General features: G+C 40.9%; 1 protein-coding gene across 5 annotated transcripts in view; it reads right to left on the minus strand.

Annotated features, from left to right (window-relative positions):
* PRELID2 (PRELI domain containing 2) overlaps window positions 1-21362 on the minus strand; it is a 197627-nt gene that overhangs the window by 103509 nt on the left and 72756 nt on the right. For 4 of the 5 annotated variants that reach the window (XM_049873977.1, XM_049873981.1, XM_049873982.1 and 1 more), the window contains 2 exons: window positions 8935-9004; window positions 338-5073 (listed from right to left, as the gene is read on the minus strand). In XM_049873977.1, coding sequence (XP_049729934.1) covers window positions 8945-9004 — 60 coding nt within the window. In that variant the 3' untranslated portion in view covers window positions 338-5073; window positions 8935-8944. Of the gene's footprint in view, window positions 1-337; window positions 5074-8934; window positions 9005-21362 lie in introns of those variants that run through there. The other variant, XM_049873978.1, reaches the window with a different exon arrangement.

Below are 21362 nucleotides of genomic sequence, written 5' to 3' on the forward strand. Positions count from 1 at the left end.
GCTGAGCCTCGCAGGTCAGCAAGAATATACTCTTTCTCTTCCTTCCTCCTTCCTCTATGGGACCACTTGGCTTCCTGTTGCTGTGTGTTCTGTGCTTCATTTCTTCTCCCTCTGTCCATTAGCACATGGCCTATCAGGGTCACCCAAAAATGTTGACCTCCACTTATTTCTGGGAGGAACCCTAATGGCTCACCATGGGGGGAGGAGATGATCATATGGTTTGTATAACACCCTTATCTGGGGAAGCTGAAAAGGAACTATGATCATCATTACAAATAATAAATGTAATCTATGCTAAGTAATATGACACCCCCAAGGAAATTAGAATTCATGCATATTAGTTGTAACACCTTTATTTCATGACTGCAGAATTGAATTTCATGGGGATACAACTAATTTGTAGCTCCAAATCACAATAACACTGAATCAAAAACACCTTATCGTGCGTGGAACATTGGCCTAAGAAATTTTCATTTGAATTTTAACCCACTTAAGTTTCACATTATAGAATTGTATATATAAAAACACACTAAAACAACTGGGGTGACAAGGGTTTAATAGATTAAAGGAAATCATTTGGAACAACATGTCACATATCTGGAGGTCACAAAGCTGACAACTGCAGCGGAGGTTCAGGAAGTTAGAGGAAGGTAGCTGAGTCACTAAAATAACATCACCAAGTCAATACAGCAAAGTTCATTTATTTTATTCCTAGAAAAGCCTTTCAAAACCTCACTCAGCTCCTGCTTATTGTTACTTGATAATGTACTATGTAGTTACCTGATTTTTCAACCCCATAGCAAATTGGAGGAAGGCCCCAGAGGCAGGCACAATGACAGCGGAGAAATAACTGGTAACAGTGAGGGAAAAGAAAAAGTATATAACCCACCAAGGAACTCAGAGCAAAGCCATTTGAGGCCATTCAGTGCAGGGGCTTTAGCAAACCGAAATAGTACCTGAAAGAGTTAAAACATAAATGATGACCCTGAAAAGGTTTAATTATCTTTAGTGGATTCTGTTTGCAAAAGCAAGAAAACGTATACTTAAGCAAGAAATATTTCCATCAAAATGCTGAAAATAAATCAAAAGACCTGTGCTACTTAAAAGAATAACCTTGAGTGATTTATACAATACACTTCCCCAAAGCTAGATAAATGGGATATTACTATACCGCTCATAAAATACACAAGTATATAAAAAGGATACAGCACCTTTTTCATTCAGGTATGATTGAAACCATAAAAGTCTTTCAGGGTAAAAGCACCTCGATCATGTAGGAATAGCTTAAGTCAGCGTCTCTCCACATAAGAACTTTATATTGTGTCCCGAGTTATCAACTCTATTGATCAGTGGGCCCAAATGACTGCAAAACCTTCCTAAACAATAGCAGACACAGGAACAAAAAACATCTCCATTAGAACCTTGTTTCTCAAAAGTGTGCTCTGTGGAATTAATTGCACATTCCAATCTCCTGAAGAGCTCCTTTAAAGATGCAGATTACTGAGTCCCAACTGAAATTTCATAAATCAGAATTGCTGGGGGAGGCCTGGCACTTTGTAATTTAACACGCTCCCCCAAGGATTTCTTCTTTACCCCAAAGTCTAAGAATGCTGCCTGCAGTAAATCATCATCCCAGGGAGCAGACTTCCACCCCAGGCAGGAGGAGACTGGCCAGGTCTGTGTATTAACTAACCCTTTCCCAGCCCTGTTTCTGCTGTGCCCAATAATTCTTCAGTTGCTTCGGGGGGAAAATGAATGGTAGGAACCAGAATAAACTTTGACTTTCTTTACCAGTGTGTAAATTGCAGTTGGTAGGCTTTTGGAATAATAGCCCGTTTCCAAAAAAAAAAAAGAGGCGATCGAATTATTGCCGAGGTAAGAGGCAAGAAATTCGAATTTGGAGTTGGACTACAACAAACTTAACTCCTTAGCATTGACATTTCTTACACTAGACTACAGATAATAAAACTAAATGTGGGTGTCTTAGGCTGGGTTCTCTAGAGAACTGAAACCAGTGAAGCATATATGGAGAGTGAGATAGAGAGATTTATCTCAAAGAAATGGCTCACTTGGTTGTAGAGGCTGGCAAGTCCCAAGTCTGTGGGTCAGGTGTCAGGCTTGAGGTTTCTCCTGACTCATGTAAGTATAGGGGCTAAGGAACCCAAGATTGGTAGGTCAGATGGCAGGCCAATAGCTTGTAGGCTGCAGGGGCCGATGAATGCCAAGATTGGTAGTAAGTTGCTAGCTCAAGACCCAAGAACCAGAGGTCTGATGATGACGAGCCAGATGTAGGATCCAGATTCAAAGCCTGGCTGGAACATCCCTTTATATACTGGAGGCAGGCCACACTCCCAAGGAAACTCCCTTTCAACTGACTGGCTACTCATAGCTGATCTCATCATGGGGTTGATTACATCATCATAAAACTGCCAGATTACATCTTTACATAACTGTCAAACTCCATCATAACTGCCAAATGACTGAGAATCATGGCCCAGCCAAGCTGACACACAACCTTAACCATCACAGTGGGTTTCTAAATGTTTTATCACACACACACAGAAAAAAAAAGATTAACACAGAAAATAAAAATAAACTCTACTTAACTTTTAAAAAGAACATTTGATTTCTAAATTATATATATAAAGCCTGAAACAACGGATGCCCACAAGGAAAATAAAATTCTGTAAGAAAGGTGTCTGATTCAAGTCCAGAGGATAACGTAGGAATGGGGAGGCTGAATGCAGCTTACATCCCGATCAGGAAGATGCAAACCTATCAAAAATTGCCTGGGATGTTTAGGCTGGCCCTCCCTTAACATCCTTGAAGCTGAGGCTGGGCTCTACTGGCTGCCAAGGATGTTTCATTTAGCCACCACAATGTTTTTAAGAATTCTGAATCAGTTGTCCATATGTAAAAATCAGGATTTTTTCAGGGGGGGAGGTCTTTTCTTGAAAAATTGAAAACTGGAAGAACTAGAAAAATCAGCCACATGGCAACACCGTGCTGAGCAGCTGCGCACCTTTAACCAGGTTTGTGCTTCTGGTTCTCTCCAGTGGCCCCCTGCCTTTGTCAGTCATCAGATCACCTGCCAGCTCCCTGCCAGCATTTGCGTCGGCCACTCCAGCTTAAAGGAATTAAGACAGAAATTCATTCTCTCTGTGCTTCAATCTTTCCATTTCTAAGAAAAATCCTACTACAAAGACTCTTTCCTATCTCAGAGGTGTCGAGAAAATAATTAATGTCTGCAAATCACCTAGAATTCGTTACAGTGCTCTCAACCTTAACTGCACACTGGAATCACCGGGAGCACTTTAAAAACTACAGATGCCCAGGTCCCACCCCCAGAGGTTCTGATTTATTGGTCTGGGGTGTAGCCTGGACATCAGGATTGCATAAAGCTCCCTAGATGACCCTAATGGGCGGCCAGGTTGAGAACACCTGCCTGAAAGAAGGCAAGTTGTTGAGAACAAGGAGTTAAGTTTGTTCCAGTGTCCAACTCCAAATTCGAATTTCTTGCCTCTTACCTCTGCAGTAATTCACATCGACTCTCATTTTTTTGGAAATGGGCTATTATTCCAAAAGCCCACCAACTGCAATTTACAAACTGGTAAAGAAGGTCAAAGTGTATTCTGGTTCCTACCATTCATTTTCCCTCCAACAGAAGCGAAGAACAAAACACAAAAGAAATGAAGGGAAATTATCCTAAGAAACAAAACTCAGGCAGCACAAATAGCTCAAATACAAGAAGAGGAGGCTCACAGTGGCAGGCTGCTGTGAAAAAGTACAATTGCTTTGAAATTCATCAATGCACTAAGCGGTAAATTTTTCAAATATTAAAAAAAGAACAATTTTCCCAAGACTTTCCAGTAATGGCCCAATTTTTATCTTAAGAAGATGAATTCCAAATTATTGCCTCTCTTCAAGCTTTCTGTTAGGCAGCATGCATTTATATTTTGGCTTCCGATCACGGGAAATGCAAACTACCGTCAACTAATTTTCAAACAGTAATACTACCTTACATTATATTTGAAAAGTGCATTTTCAAAATGATTTCACATAATAATAATGGCTTCTATTTACTGGACTTCTACTATGTACCAGGCAGTGTGGTAAGCACTTTAGAGACATGATCTCAAATCAGTCCAACAACCTCACACAGCCGGCTGTATCATCTCATTTGACAAATTTTTAAAGTAAGCTTTGGGGGGATTTAAATTACATAAATGATCATAAAGCTAGGAAGTGGCAGCGCTTGGATTCAAACCCAGCTCTAGCTCCCAAACCCATGCTCTTTGCACTAAGCCACTTTGTTTAATCACCACAACCCACAGGCAGAAAGATCTGGGCAGATGATCCTCACTAGCCTGATGAAAACCAGGAGAGTGGATGGTTTGCTCCACATCACAAGCTAGCAGCAGTCAAGACTATAACACGCCTTCCCTCTCTTCGTTCCACGTTCTTTCAAAGGAACGAATTATAGTTCACACATTGTATTATAAAAGCTATCTGAATACTTACAGATAGAAATCAAGTTCTCCTGATTCTTGAGAATCTTAAACATACCTATAAATATGGCTGAGGTTCAACATAGGTCTTGTACATGTTTGTCTGTTCCAAGCCACCTATATAAATCAGGTACCAGGTTCAATTCCTTTATTTGTCCCAGAATCCTCTCATGAATCCCATGAACATTTATGCTGATCATATAAGGGCACAAGCACTACCCTCCAAGCCTCAAACATGTCCTTGGCAGCTCTGACACCGTCACCACACGATCAGCAGGACATCCTGAGAAAGGGCAGGCATATCTTACATGGGGTTTTCTTTTATTTGTAAAATCGTTGAAAGACTGTGCCATAAAAATCCAGCTAGGAGGTCTCATCACCATGAGTCCCGCTATTTGAAGCAGGCTTGCAGAAGAGTGCATCATTGCACGTCCTGGTAGGAAGGTCTCCTTTTCCTCAAGCTGCCGACAGTGCATCATCAAACCTGTATTCTGCAATCTGCATCTGTGATGTGTTGTGGCCAAGAAGCTATTCCTGAGAAAACATAGACATGGGCACACCTCCCCTGCAAGACAAAGCAAACAAGCTTTATCACCTAATAAACATGCCTCACCAATCAATAGTTATTTGCCCTCTTTTCTGAAGCAACTCTTAAGAGTCGCATGAATTCTATCATCATCGATAATTCTCAAAGAAATTGCATTTCTGTCTCCTAAGGATCTTCAAGCAAAGCCAGTACCTCATTTTATTAAGTCCAACTATCCCAGAGGAGCTGACTCAGAGAGGAGTTAAGATATAGCTAAAATTGAGGTCTTCGTCACTCCACGATATAACAGAGCTCTGTTATGCTATCAAACCTCACCAGGCCTGTTTCTCCCCATTGCCGGCGGCAAGAACAAACAGATGTCAGGGCTATTTGTTTTATTCAAAAATGACAGGAAATCAAAAACCTATCAAATTGATATGTCAGCAGCAACACCACAAGCATATTGGCTAGTGAGATTTATGACCCTCCAGTTTGGCTCATGACAAAATCACCTTCTAAGCTGTCTAATTTTCGAACAGAACACCTGCTTAGATATACAGATGAGAGAGTTCTAGGAGGTATCTTTAGAGCCATCTATGTACCATATACAACTTAAATTGTGCAAATTTGAAACGTGGTAGGATATAGGAATATTAACGTCTATGCACATTTGTGCAAATCCCACAAAATGTTTTAAAAGTTTAGAACTGCAAAATTCCAAAGCACCTATACTATTGGCAGGAGGGCAGTGGTGGTTCAGAGGTAGACGTCTCACGATCCCTGCAGGAGACCTAAGTTCGATTCCTGGCTAATGCCTCATGTGCAATCACCACCCATCTGCCAGTGGAGGCTTGTGTGAAGAATAAACTGTCAACATGGCTGCAACATCAGTGCCTCAAAATTTCCATATCATGATTCTGGTGATGCTTAACAACTGCATGTATGTGTTAAAACTTACCAAATTATATACTTGAAAATGGTAAAGTTAATTGTATGTGATACTTCAATAAAGTTGATTTGAAAAAAAGCTGAAAGCCCCAACAATAGCCTCTGATTTGCAGTAACTGTAGATTTATGTGGTAAAAGTATATACCCCTACTTTACACGTGCTCCTCTGAGAAAACTGGTCATGAATTATAAGAGTTTGAGTTATGGAAATCTTTCAGGAACTGCACTGCATCAAAGGCATTAAATGCAAATGGCTGGCACTAAACTGCACATGGTGTCCAGACTTCAGCCACTTCACTTAAGAGAGGAGAATAAGTTGCTATTTCTTAAAGGGGCAGATAGTAAACATTCTGGCCTTCGCAGGCTAGAAGGTCTGTCACAACTGTGCAACTCTGATTTTATACCTTGAACATAGACAAGAGCATGGCTATGTTTAAATAAAACTTTATTCACACACACACAAAAAAGCCCTGAGTTTATGACTTAGTCCTCAACTACAGCAAAAAAAGAGAGAAGAAAAAAAAAAAAGTCATTGAAGACAATAGGTAATACTGTAAACTTGTCTGAAGTGATTCATTTTTGCCTCTTCACTAGCAAGACTTTAAAATCAAAACTGATTTAAAACACATGTTGGAGTGAATCTCCTATGTTTTCAGGCATCTTGCTCCAGTTTGGAGCCTATCAAAGTTAAGGCAAGAAGAGGTTGAAAATCAGGGAAAAGCTGTTACGGAGAAAATCATTTCTTTGATTAATCTACAGTTGATTGAATTCATGACAAAGATTTCTAAAAACCCAGTTATTCGCTTTCTCGGTGCCTTAGCATTTAATCTTGTCTCAGGCCAGAGATGGGAACTCATTCAGAGCTTGTTCTCAAAGTGTGTTCAACATCACCTGGAAACTTGTTAGAGATGCAAATTACAGGCCCTTCCCAGACCTGCTGAATCAGAAACTCTGGTGGGTGGAGCCCAGAAATCTGCTTAACAAGCCCTCCAGGTGATTCTGATACTTGCTCAAACTGAAAAACCCTGATTTAAAGATTGAAAACCACCAAGTATACACTCTTTCCAAGAATGGATCCCCTCATTCTTGCATTTAACTTGGAACTGACTTTAGACCCTACTCCCCAGAGTAACGTGGAATTTGTGCCCAAAGGCAGGAGCATAATAGGTGCTTCATGAGGTTGGTGGTTGGAAACCACCCAGAGGCACTTCAGGAAGGCTTAAGCAATCTGCTTTCAAAAGGTCAGTCTTGAAAGCGCTATTGCTCTACTCCGAAACACAAGGGGCTGCATGAGTTGGAATAGACTCTATGGCGACTGGTTTTGTTTTTTTCAGGGTTTTTGTGTGTGTGTCTGTGTGTGTGAGAGAGAGAGAGAGAGAGTGTGTGTGTGTGCGTGTTTTAATGAGCCTCATTTTTTTTTAATGAGCCTCACAAAAAATGCCAGCCTGGAAAAACAGGGAGACGTGATCAAGTTCTTTACCACTTTTCAAAGAATAGAGTGGATATAGGAGCAAACCATATCTAGATTCAATTCCAACAAATATTCGGTGAGCTCCTGCATGTGCCAACCCTGGGATAAATTATCTTTGCTTACCTTCCCAGTAACAAATACCTACTACTATTTGTTAAGTTGAACCAAAACCAAACCCATTGCCACTGAGTCAACTCTGACTTACAGTGAGTTTACAGAGGCTTCATATTAGTACCTGGGTGGATTAAAGTGCTGGGCTGCTAACTGAAAGGTTGGAGGTTCGAATCCACCCAGAGGTACTTCAGAAAAAAGTCCAGATGATCTACTTCTAAAACACTTTATGGAGCATAGTTCTATTCTGACACACATGAGTTGGAATTGACTTGACAGCAACTGATAATATTAGTCAGACTGGAAGCACACTTGCAAACAAGCAGGACCACTTTTCACTTCTGCAATCAATGTCCACTAACAGACCTGGCCAGCATGCTTTGAAGGCCAAGATACTTGTATGTAAATGTTCCTTTCATTTCTTCTTCGGTTAATGGTTCCCAATATTGTACATCACAATTAGAGTACCTGGTTGCTTACACAAAACCATGTGTACTGTACTTTTAAGCCAAAGTATGTAAATTTGAAATAATTTTTAATTACTCCAGGGAATGTTTGCTTTACTCAAAGGTTACCTTCTCTCAGATGCTAAAATCCTAAGACTCATAAATTCTGTAAGATGCAAATCCACTATATTTTTATTTGGAGCTTTGATTCTCTCTTTTATAACTTTGTTCTGCCCTTTCCAATATGAAGATCATTCTCCCTAATCCAGACAATAGAAAATGGGGGGTGGGAGGAGAGTTGAGTAGTTGTGCAATCTCCCTGATCTCTGTTCACCCTATATCATTTGCCCTAAACTAGAGGTGGCATGTGCTCCAACACAAGTGCTGTCCTTCTTCCATCCTGTGCCCATGGCAGACATTGCTAATCAATCAAGGTACTCTCACCCAAAGCCTGGTAATTATTCTCAGTAGCACTTTGAAAGTATATACGACTGATAGAATACATTTATTTCACTGATCAATCAACATGCCCCTTACTTGTTTTCCTTTTGCACCAATTACAGCTTTCTACTCCTTTTATTGTTCTCGAACAGTAAAATTAAGCTTTAGCTAGTTTTAAGAGCTGCAGTCTTTACAAATGTATGCCACCTTGAGAACACAATCACAGCGGGTCGTGCCGAACAGTTGTAACAATTTGAATGCAGCTGTAACCCAGCATGCAGCGCAAAACTGCTATGAAAATCAAAGGACCAAGTAAATAAAAGTACTGAACAGAGAGCAAAACACCTGTGAAACAGTACTCCGTGCATATAACTAGGAAATGTACAGTATGAATAGCCCAGGGAGGCCGGTGCATAATGCCTGGCTTAGAAGCATGAGAACATGGATCCAGTAAGTAATTCTGACTTTCCTTTTGATACTCACTGATGATTCTTTATTCGGCTAAGGGGGCACCACACTGTTCCTTTAGCAACATCTCCATTATTCTAATTCCCTGTAGAGGAAAGAAAGAAAAATCAAAATGCTGTGTTTCACGAACAAGCACTTTTACATTCATCACAACCCTTCCCCTTAAGGAATCCAACTCATGGCCATATATTCAATTCAGCCAAGCAAGCGCACAGTCATATCTTATATTTTTATTCCATTTTACTCAGCAATTGCACATACATTATCTCCACGTGTGTGCAGAGTTACTCAGGGAAGGAGGCAAAGCAGAGTTTAGGATCTCCACTTTAAACACAAGAAAACAGCCTAAGAGAAGTTAAGTAACTTGTTGAAGGTGATTTAGCTACTGAGTGGCATTGCCAGAACTGGAATAACAATGGTAACAGTTAATATTTATTGAACACTTACGAATGTACTGGGTTCGATGTTAAGGTTTTTATGTGCATTACCTTGTGTAGTGGATGCTGTAACGTGCCACTGAGTTCCCCTTCAGAACTGAGCCACTCCTTCCACCGGCTGCCAGGACTATAGGCTGCTGGTGCTCACAGCAGCACTCAGTCAAAGGGAGCTGCCTTACCTAAGGTATGCGCCCTGTCCCGAGGCTACCCACATCCAGTGACCAGTGGATATAGGGGCATAAAGGCCTGGCTCCCTTCCCTCAATTTAGGACTACTCTGAAGGGCATCTCAGCTCCAGAGTTCCCCATGGGAAAAGCTGAGGCCCTTGTAATTGCATCACAGTTCAGTTTTACCTCTGCCTAATGGTGTTTCCTAATTCTCTCAAAAGAGTTGTTTCTGAGAGTTTTCTCCCATCATCTTCTGCAGGCAAATCTCCATCTGATTCTGTGTTCAAGAACCAACCTAAGATGTTTCGTTTAATGCACACAAAACCCCTGAACAAGTACTACTCTTACCATGTTTTACTGAGGAGGAAACAAAACTCAAAGAGGGTAAGTAGTTTCCCAAGGCTACACAGTTATTAAGTAATAAAGCCAGGAAAAGAGCCCAGGCATTCTATTCTGGTTCCAGAGGCCACCCCTTAACCTTTCTTCAAGGTTCATCCCTACTGTACATACTAACCTGTCTATACACCCACCTTGTTCAGTAAAATTCTACCCAGGAGGTAAGAAAAAAGCAAGTGTTCCCCCTTTTCTCCTTCAAGGACAAGTTTTGCAGAACAGAGGATAAACCCTTAGATAAAAATACAGGATTATGATGTAATTATGAACTAGGGTCTTAAAGAAGTCAAAACTGGATCAAGGCAAAAGGGACCGGCTCTACTCAGAATCCACAAAGTAGGTTACAGAGAATAATGATCAAAGATAACTTAAACTATAGGTCTCCAGCCCCTCCCAGGAAGATTCTGATGAACTAGGACTCAAGTAGGCCCCAGAGTTCTATAATTCAAAAACACCCAAGTGATTTTCTTCTGATCAGGCAGGGCTAGGAAGTGCTGAGTGGGCCTAGAGGAGAAAAGCAGGGACTTCCTACTTGTGGTTTGTTCGGAGCAAGAAGATGGGGATAGGGGTATAAAAGGCAGCTCTATAGAATACAATAATATACATTAAAACTAAAGTATACTGAATATAATGTTCCCTTGAGAATTCACAAGAGCCTTCAGATTCTGCCTGGCCATCACCACAAACACTGCTACTATCTTGGAAGGAAGAAGTCCTAAGATCTTGATGAATGCTAAGGAACATGTAAAAGAGCATGTAGTGTTGGCTGAACCAAAGCAGCAAACTGAATGACCAGAAGCACTGTCATCAGAGTCAGGGCTCTAGTCACAGCTCCACCAATTATTCTGCTGGTGCCTTAGGCAAGTCGCTTTACCAAGGAGCAAACTTAGACCACCCCCTCCCAAGTGTCTGTCAGCTTGTCGTACTATGGTAGCTTGTGTGTTGCTGTGATGCTGGAAGCCATGCCACCAGTATTTCAAATACCAGCGGGGTCACCCAGGATGGACAGGTTTCAGTGGAACTTCTAGACTAAGACAGACCAGGAAGAAGGACCTGGTGATCTACAAAAAAATGGCCAGTGAAAACCTTATGAATAGCAGAGGAATACTATCTGACACGGTACTGAAAGATGAGCCCCTCAGGTTGGAAGGCACTAAAAATAAGACTGGGGAAAAGTTGCTTCCTCAAAGTAGAGTTAACCTTCATCACATGGATGGAGTAAAGCTTTGGGGACGTGGCACGACTCCAAATGAGAAAAACAGCTGTAAACACCCATTAATAATCGGAACTTGGAATGTACAAAACACGAATCTAGGAAAATTGGAGGTCATCAAAAAATGGAATGGAATGCATAAAGATCAATATCGTAGGCATTAGTGAGCTGAAATGGACTGGTATTGACCATTTTGAATTGGACAAACATGATCTACTATGTCAGGAATGACAAATTGAAGAGGAATGGTGATGCATTTATCATCAAAAAGAACATTTCAAGATCTATCCTGAAGTAATATCGCTGCTGTTGGTGCTAGGATAATATCCATATGCCTACAAAGAAGACCAGTTAATACGACTATTATTCAAATTTGTGCATGGAACACTACTGCCAAGGATGAGGAAATCAAAGATTTTTACCAACTTCTGCAGTCTGAAATTGATCAAATATGCAATCAGGATGCACTGATAGTTACTGATGACTGGAATGCAAAAGTTGGAAACAAAGATGAAGGATCGGTAGTTGGAAAATACGGCCTTGGTGATAGAAGCAATGCCGGAGATTCAAAGGAGGACATGGAACTAGGGATATCATTGCTGATATCAGATGGGTCTTGACTGAAAGCAGAGAATACCAGAAAGATGTTTACCTGTGTTTTATGGACTATACAAAGGTATTCAACTGTATGGATCATAATGAATTATGAATAACACTGCAAAGAATGGGAATTCCAGAACACTTACTTGTGCTCATGAGGAACCTGTACATAGACCAAGAGGCAATCGTTTGAATAGAACAAGGGAATACTTCATGGTTTAAAGTCAGGAAAGGTGTATATCACAGTTGTATCTTTTCACCATACTTATTCAGTCTGTAGGCTGGGCAAATAACCCAAGAAGCTGGACTATATGAGGAAGAATGGGGCATCAGGATTGGAGGAAGATTCATTAACAACCTGCAATGCACAGATGACATAATATTGCTTGCTGAAAATGAAGAGGCCCTGAAGCACTTAGTGATGAAGATTAAAGACACAGCCTTCAGTACATATTACACCTTAACATAAAGAAAACAAAAATCCTCACAACTGGACCAATATGCAACATCATGATAAATGGAGAAAAGGTTGAAGTTGTCAAATTTTACTTGGATCCACAATCAATACACATGGAAGCAGCAGTCAGGAAGCCAGACAATGCATTGCATTGGGCAAATCTGATGCAAACATGTTACTCTGAGGACTAAGGTACACCTGACTTGAGCCATAGTATTTTCAATTGCCTCATATGCATGAGAAAGCTGGACAATGAATAAGGAAGACCAAAGAAAGATTGAGGCCTTGAATTATGGTGTTGGTGAAGAATAGCGAATATACCACAGACTGCCAGAAGAACGAACAAGTCTGTCATGGAAGAAGGACTGCCAGAATACTCCTTAGAAGCAAGGATGGCAAGACTTCATCTCACATACTTTGGACATGTTATCAGGAGCAACCAGTCCCTGGAGAAGGACATCATGCTCGGTAGGTCATCAAAAAAGAGGAAGACCCTCAATGAGATGATTGATACAGTGGGTGCAACAATGGGCTCAAGCATAACAGTGATTGTGAGGATGGCACATGACTGGGTAGTTTCATTTTGTTGCACATAGGGTTGCTATGAGTTGGCACCTAACAAAAACTTAGACCAGAAAAGTCGAAGGACTGCACAGCCAATTAGATTAGTGCTTTCTACAGCCAGCTGCACAATAGTTACTAGGGGAATCCACCAAACAAATACAGCTCTATCCAGATCCACTTGATCAGAATCTCTGGGGCTGAGACCCAGGAATCTATACATTTATAAGATACTTCACGTGATTCTGAAGTACAACTAGTTCATTTACTAGAATTTGTAAACTGTAGCTTTATATCACCTCTACGATCTTCTAACTCCACCAGTCTGGGAACTGAAATAGGTTCTCCTTAATAATTTCTGGGGATATACAAATCTGTTGTTGTGGCGTCTCTTTCAACTCATAGGGACCCTACGAAGACAGAGTAGAACTGCCCCATCAGGTTTCCAAGAAGCCCCTGGTGGATTCAAAGGGCTGACCTTTTGGTTAGCAGTTATAGCTCTTAACCACTGCATCACCAGGGTTTCTGGAGATATACAGTATGTCAAATAAAAAACAAATCCAGACTTTGCAAGGAGGCAATTTATTCAAAAGCTTTATTGCAAGGGGGAAAGGGACCAGTGCAACAGAGGGAGGGGACTGTAGTAATGGGGCGAAAGCTCTCACCATAAGACCGGGAAGCCTCTGGATAGTTAGGCAAAAGAGGCTTTTCTTTTATAAAAGAGTGAACGAGACCACAAGGAAGCAGGTATAGGAAAGTGGGATTAAAGGGTGGTGTGATCAGATAGGAGATCAGAGAACAGCATTTCACACTGAGGTCAGCCTATTCTCCAGGAGGGGCCCTTAAGTAGGGGGTTATAGATTGGCTCAGGCTGAGGGTAGGCCAAAGTTCAGGGACTTGGGGGAGGGAAAGAAACCTAAGCAAAGTATGACCAACAAGCATTTTGTTCCAGTTGATTAATAAGGAAAAGCAGTTCAGCTAATCATTTATGAGGCAAAGGATGGGAAAGGATGGGAATTTCGAAGGTCTGTGTCTGGCCTTGTCATAGGTAAATAAGGGAGCATCACATTCTTATCTAAGTCATATGGGGAAGGGTATCTCTTTGCAGTAAGCCATATTTCGTAGCAGAAAAGAGGGGGAGGTGGTTCTTAACGTTCATTCTTTTCCATGATCACAGGACTCAGGTAAAATTCAACAGTGTCAAGTGTATAGTATACCATTAGAGTTACTCTCCTTTTAAAGAACTTAGCAAAGAAAAAAAGGGGGAGAAGAGTAAAACAACCAGTAGAATGAAATTTAACCCAGTTCGTAACGTAAGACCTGGACAGTTTATTTCTGCTCTCATTCATTCAACAACAGACCCAGTCGACAAATATTTATTGTGCACCTACTATATCCACTAAAGGGAGTACAAACAAGACATCGTCCTGCCCGCATGAAGCTTACAGTCTAGTGGATTCCAGGCAGTTGTCATTCCCCTGCTTCAATTTTTTTGTTGCAACAAACTCCTGGACAATAATTAAATGCCTTCCTTCTATTGCCACGGCGAATAAAAACTGCCGCATTAATTTCTTTCCAAGCTTCTTTTTGCAGGGTAGGCACATAAACTTAGACAGTGTGTCTTTAAAATAAGAAAAGCACACTCCCTCCTTTGGACGTGAAAACCAGTGAACTCTCCCCATCCGTCTAAATTAAGAACGCTACCACTTACTGAGCTGAACACTAACTGACATAAGTAAAGACTTTGAGGTTTGCCTTAGGAATTGAAAGACATTATTTATTGAATCAATTACGTTCACAACATGACAGTTAATTTTTCTTTCCCTTTTTTCGTGAAAAAGTACTGCTTTAGTCTTTAAAGAGGAAGAGTTAAGAAAAGAAGGTGGAGGAAGAGGATAGGGAGAGAGGCCTATAAAGTGAATTAAAAAAAAAAAAAACCTAACAGGGAGGCCAAACCATTATTTAGTACCTCTCTTTGGAAAGGAAGGACCAAATCAAAATCCAATCGATATGGTCCTTTCAAATAAAGTTACAATACTTAAATCTCAACCCCCAGGAGATCAGGCTTAAAGGGGCTAAATTTATACCACTTATCACACAATGATGCCTGCAATGCAGAACTAACATTAAGTGGATCCACCTTTATAGATATGGCTTAAAAGCTTTTTGGACTGACAAGCCATAAACCAGCTTGATTTTATTATTTTTCTCCCTTCTGAGAATTTTTTTTTCTCTATTACAAGGCTATCTTTCTTTATTTGCCAATGTATAGATAAGTGAGATATTTTGCAGTCTCATTTCCCTAATGGCAGAGCTGCGCTGGCCAAATGCATCCCCACAAAGGAGCTGCGAAGTCTCGAAGATTCAAAACACTTCACAAATTCCCCAGTTTCGGAATCTGAAACATTTCTGATTATTACTAAAAACCCAAAACTTCTCTTGAGAAGGAATAAGTTGGGACTAAAGATACATAAATCCAGATAGTACATTTATTTTGTTATCAAATTGATGATTTCTTAAGAAGCTCTGATTTGCCTGGGAAGCCCCCAGGAAAGTAATCTTAAAAAAAAAAAAAAGACCTTACAAAAAATGACAAAGTTCTAAAGCAATTCTCAAAAGACACATCCATGAGGAGCTCTTCACAACATGGAGCTGCTCATTTAATTATGACAACGATGAAAGATTGGTGTTCAAGACCCCCAACGGAAATAACGGCTTATTGTGGTCATGGCTATGAAGGGAATACCATAAACAGTAACAGTGCTCACTGTGAGCAAAGGACTGCACTCTACTGTGGGGAATAAGAATGCAGATAAGACAGGAAGTCTCTACTCAAGGGGGTTGTCAGTCTCTTGAGAGGAAATAGACAAATGCAAAATAACTGAGAGGCAAGGCAGTCTCTCAGAAGCATGACAATGTTTAAAAGAAAGAAAATTGGTTCTGTGGAAGAAGAAAAGTAGAGACTAATGAGAGGACTTGCACAAGCCTGGTGGAAGAGATGGAATTTGAGTAACAACCAAAGTCCAGTTAAGAATGTAACATACAGAGATAAAGGGAAAGACCAAGCAGAGGGAAGCTTCATGCATGAGCGTGGGAACTACAGTGCACAGTTAAGAAACTGTCTTCCTGAGGGTGGAAGTGTGGACCAGATGTAGCACAAGATAAGACTATGACACTTCCGACCTTTCTACCACAACTCACCCACCCCAGTGCACACACACCATTCCTCCCACCTCAGCTCTGCTCTTTCCTGGAGGAGACAAAAGAACTAAAACACACCTGTATAGGCACAAGCGACACTCTATTATGCAATGTCACTGTCAGAGAGATTTAAGGTCAAGTCCAAGATAGTTGTTAAGACCTTGAGCATGTGGATTAAACTCTCTAAGCCTCAATTATCTCATCTTTGAATGGAGATAATAACTTGGGCTATTATTATCTCCAAAGGAGCCCTGGTAGTGCGGTGGTTAAGCATTCAGCTGCTAACTGAAAGGTTGGCACTTAGAACCCACCAGCCGCTCTGCAGGAGAAAGATGTAACAGTCGGCCTCCATAAAGATTATAGCCTTGGAAATTGCCTGGGGCAGTGGCAATTCTACTCAGTCCTATAGAGTTGCTATGAGTTGAAATGGACTTGACGGCAATGGATTTTGTTTTCTTTTTTTTTAATAATCTCCATTCAGAGATGAGGTAAGAACGTGGGCCCACCAGTTTATCATACTGTGGTGGCATGCTTGTTGTTGTGATGCTAGACACTATGCCACCAGTATTTCAAATGCCAGCAGGGTCACCCATGGTGGACAGGTTTCAACAGAGCTTCCAGATTAAGACACCCTAGGAAGAATGACCTGACAATCTATTTCTGAAAAAACTGGCCAGTGAAAACCTTAGGAATAGCAGTGGAACATTGTCTGGTATAGTGCTAGAAGATGAGCACCTCAGGCTGGAAGGCATTCAAAATCCAACTGGGGAAGAGCTGCCTCCTCAAAATACAGTCGACCTTAAAGACATGGATGGAGTAAAGCTCTTGGAACCTTCATTTGCTGATGTAGCATGACTCAAAATGAGAAGAAACAGCTACAAACATCCATTAATAATCAAAACATGGAATGCACGAAGTATGAATCTAGGACAATTGGAAATCATCAAAAATGAAATGGAATGCATTAACATTGATATCCTAGACATTAGTGAGCAGAAATGGACTGGTATTGGCCATCTGAATTGAATAATCATATGGCCTACTGTGCTGGGAATGACACCTTAAAAAGGAATGGCATTGCATTCATCATCAAAAAGAACATTTCAAGATCTATCCTGAAGTACAACTGGAAGATCAGTTAATATGAATATTATTCAAATTTACATACCGACTACTAAGCCCAAACATGAAGAAATCAAAGATTTCACCAACTTCTGCAGTCTGAAATTGATCAAACTTCCAATCAGGATGCATTCATAATTACTGGTGATTAGAGTGGGAAAGTTGAAAACAAAGAAGAAGGATCAGTATTTGGAAAATACGACCTTGGTGATACAAATGATGCCGGAGATCACATGATACAATTTTGCAAGACCAGCAACTTCGTTGCAAATACCTTTTTCACCAACATAAACAGTGACTATACACATGGACCTCACCAGACAAAATATACAGGAATCAAATCAACTACATCTGTGGAAAGAGACAATGGAAAAGCTCAATATCATCAGTGAGAACAAGGCCAGGGGCTGACTGCAGAATGGACCATCAATTGCTCATACACATGCTCAAGGTGAAGCCAAAGAAAATTAGAACAAGTCTACAAGAGCCAAAGTACAACCTTGAGTATCTTCCATCTGAATTTAGAGACCACCTCAAGAATAGACCTGATGCATTGAACACTAATGCCCAAAGTTGTGGAATGGCATCAAGGACATCATACATGAAGAAAAGAAGAAGTCATTAAAAAGACAGGAAAGAAAGAAAAGACCAAAACAGATGTCAGAAGAGACTCTGAAACTCGTTCTTGAACATCGAGTAGCTAAAGGAAAAGGAAGAAATGATGAAGTAAAAGAGCTGAACAGAAGATTTCAAAGGGTGGCTTGATGAAACAAAGTAAAGTGTTATAATGACATGTGCAAAGGTCTGGAGATAGAAAACCAAAAGGGAAGAACATGCTTGGCATTTCTCAAGCTGAAAGAACTGAAGAAAAAATTCAAGCCACAAGTTGCAATATTGAAGGATACTATAGGGAAAATTGAAGATCAAACACCACAGCCTTCAGTATGGATTACACCTCAACATAAAGAAAACAAAAATCCTCACAACTGAACCAATGAGCACCATCATGATAAACAGAGAAAAGATTGAAGTTGTCAAGGATTTCATTTTACTTGGATCCACAATCAACAGCCTTGGAAGCAGCAGTCAAGAAATCAAAAGACACACTGCGTTGGGCAAATCTGCTGCAAAGGAACTTTTCGAAGTGTTGAAGAGCAAAGATGTCACCCTGAAGACTAAGGTGCGCCTGACCCAAGCCATGGTACTTTCAATCACATCATATGCATGTGAAAGCTGGACAATGAATAAGGAAGACTGAAGAAGAGTTGACGCCTTTGAATTGTGGTGTTGGCAAAGAATATTGAATATACCATGGACTGCCAAAAGAACGAACAAATCTGTCTTAGAGGAAGTGCGGCCAGAATGCTTCTTAGAGGCAAGGATGGTGAGACTGTGTCTTATATACTTTGGACATGTTGTCAGGAGGGATCAGTCTCTGGAGAAGGACATCATGCTTGGCAGAGTACAGGGTCAGCAGAAAAGAGGAAGACCCTCAAAGAGGTGGATTGACACAGTGGCTGCAACAATGAGCTGAAGCATAACAAAGATTTTAAGGATGGCACAGGACCGGGCAGTGTTTCGTTCTGTTGTGCATAGGGTCACTATGAGTCAGAACCAACTTGACGGCACCTAACAACAACAACAACATAGGGAAAATATTAAAAGACGCAAAAAGCATCAAAAGAAGATGGAAGGAGTATCCAGAGTCATAGTACCAAAAAGAATTGGTCAATGTTCAACCACTTCAGGAGGCAGCATATGATCAGGAGCTCATTGTACTAAAGGAAGAAGTTCAAGCCGCACTGAAAGCACTGGTGAAAAACAAGGCTTCCAGAACTGACAGAATACCAATTGAGATGTTTCAACAAACAGATGCAGCACTGGAGGTGCTCACTCATCTATGCCAAAAAACTTGGAAGACAGCTACCTGGCCAACTGACTGGAAGAGATCCATATTTATGCTTATTTCCAAGAAAGGTGATCCAACTGAATGTAGAAATTATCTAACAATATCATTAATATCACACACAAGCAAAATTTTGCTGAAGATCATTCAAAAGCGGCTGAAGCAGTATATCAACAGGAAACTGCCAGAAATTCAGGCTGGATTCAGAAGAGGATGTGGAACCAGGGATATTATTGCTGATGTCGGATGGATCCTGGCTGAAAGCAGAGAATACCAGAGGATGTTTACCTGTGTTTTATTGACTATGCAAAGGCATTCGGCTGTATGGATCATAACAAGTTACCGATAACATTGTGAAGAATGGGAATTCCGGGACACTTAATTGTGCTCATGAAGAACCTCTACATAGATAAAGAGGTAGTTGTTCATACAGAACAAGGGGATACTGCATGGTTTAAGGTCAGGAAAGGTGTGTGTCAGGGTTGTATCCTTTCACCATACCTATTCAATCTGTATGCTGAGCAAATAATCTGAGAAGCTGGACTATATGGAGAAGAACAGTGCATCAGGACTGAAAGAAGACTCATTAACAACTTGCAATATGCAGATGACACAATCTTGCTTGCTGAATGCGAAGAGGACTCGAAGCACTTACTGGTAAAGATCAAAGACCACAGCATTCAGTATGGATTACACCTCAACATAGAGAAAACAAAAATCATCACAACTGGACCAATAAGCAACATCATGAAAAATGGAAAAAAGATTGAAGTTGTCAAGGATTTCATTTTACTTGGATCCACAATCAACAGCCATGGAAGCAGCAGTCAAGAAATCAAAAGATGCATTGCATTGGGTAAATCTGCTGCAAAAGACCTCTTTAAGGTATTGAAAAGCAAAGATGTCACCTTGAAGACTAAGGTACGCCTGACCCAAGCCATGGTATTTTCAATCACACCATATGCATGTGAAAGCTGGACAGTGAATAAGGAAGACCGAAGAAGAATTGACGCCTTTAAATTGTGGTGTTGGTGAAGAATATCGAATACACTGTGGACTGCCGAAAGAACGAACAAATCTGTCTTGGAGGAAGTACAACCAGAATGCTCCTTAGAAGCAAGGATGGTGAGACTTCATCTCACATATTTTGGACATATCAGGAGGTATCAGTCCCTGGAGAAGGACATCATGCTTGGGAAGCAGAGGGTCAGCAAAAAAGAGGAAAATTCTCAACAAGATGGATTGATACAGTGGCTGCAACAATGGGCTTAAGCATAACAATTGTGAGGATGGCACAGGACCAGGCGGTGGTTTGTTCTGTTGTACATATGGTCACTATGAGTTGGAACCGACTCAATGGCACCTAAAAACAACAACAAGAATATGACATGATCATGCTTCAACCCTCCAAAGGTATGTCACTGCTCTTATAATGAAACCCAAACTCCTCATCACGGCCACAAGGCTCTGTATGATCTGGTTCCAGCCCATTTCTTCAATCGCAGTTTCCTCATTCTCCCGTCACCACCCTACAGCCATACAGGCTTGCTTTCTACTCCGAGAAGATGCTCAGTTCCTTCTTTGTCACTCACTATTCCCTCTAGCAAGAACAGCTCCCAGATCTTCACAGGGCAGGCTAGCTGCTTGCAATTTTCAGATCTCAACCCAAGCAGCACCTCCTCAGAGACTTGCCTGAATGCCCTCAAAACAACAGCCCAGCCATAGTCTGTATGTCATCACCCTGCCATACTATCTTTGCACCACTCATCGCTATAGGAAATGATCATTTGTGTTTGTATTTCATACTGTCTGTCACCCTGCCCCCAGCCCACTCGAGTCTAAGCTCCATGAGATCAGAGAGAGACCTGGCAGCGTTCACAGCTGAATCCCCAGAAACTACACTAGAACCCAGCACATAGTGAACATCACTGTGCATGAATGAATGAACGAATGAATCTCCATTGAGTTTCCTTGTCAAAAGTAAGAGAAACACTGCTCAGAGCTTCTCCAGGAAGAGATTTTTTTGTCACAATAAAGCATTTTTAAACTAATGCTATCCATTTCTTTCAGATTCATAAGATCCTCATCTATAAAATTGGTATAACACCAAATAGTAATAACAATAAAATTTTTTAGAAACATATTGTGTGCCAAGCACTGTGCTGACTGCTTTATCTGCATTATTTTATCCTCCCAGCTGCCCAGCAGGAGTATTATCTTCTTTATTCTAGATGAGACAGAAGCTCAGAGAAGTTAAACATCCTGTCTAAATTCACACAGTAAATAAGAAGCAGAGGCACGATTTGGCCTAGGCAATTAGGCCTGAGAGCCCAGGATCTTATACCACCAGGAGATGGGGAAGGGGAGGTTTAGATGAGATTGTGTG

This window comes from Elephas maximus, chromosome 2 (genome assembly GCF_024166365.1).
Source record: "Elephas maximus indicus isolate mEleMax1 chromosome 2, mEleMax1 primary haplotype, whole genome shotgun sequence".
In the NCBI taxonomy this organism is placed as follows: Eukaryota; Metazoa; Chordata; class Mammalia; order Proboscidea; family Elephantidae; genus Elephas; species Elephas maximus.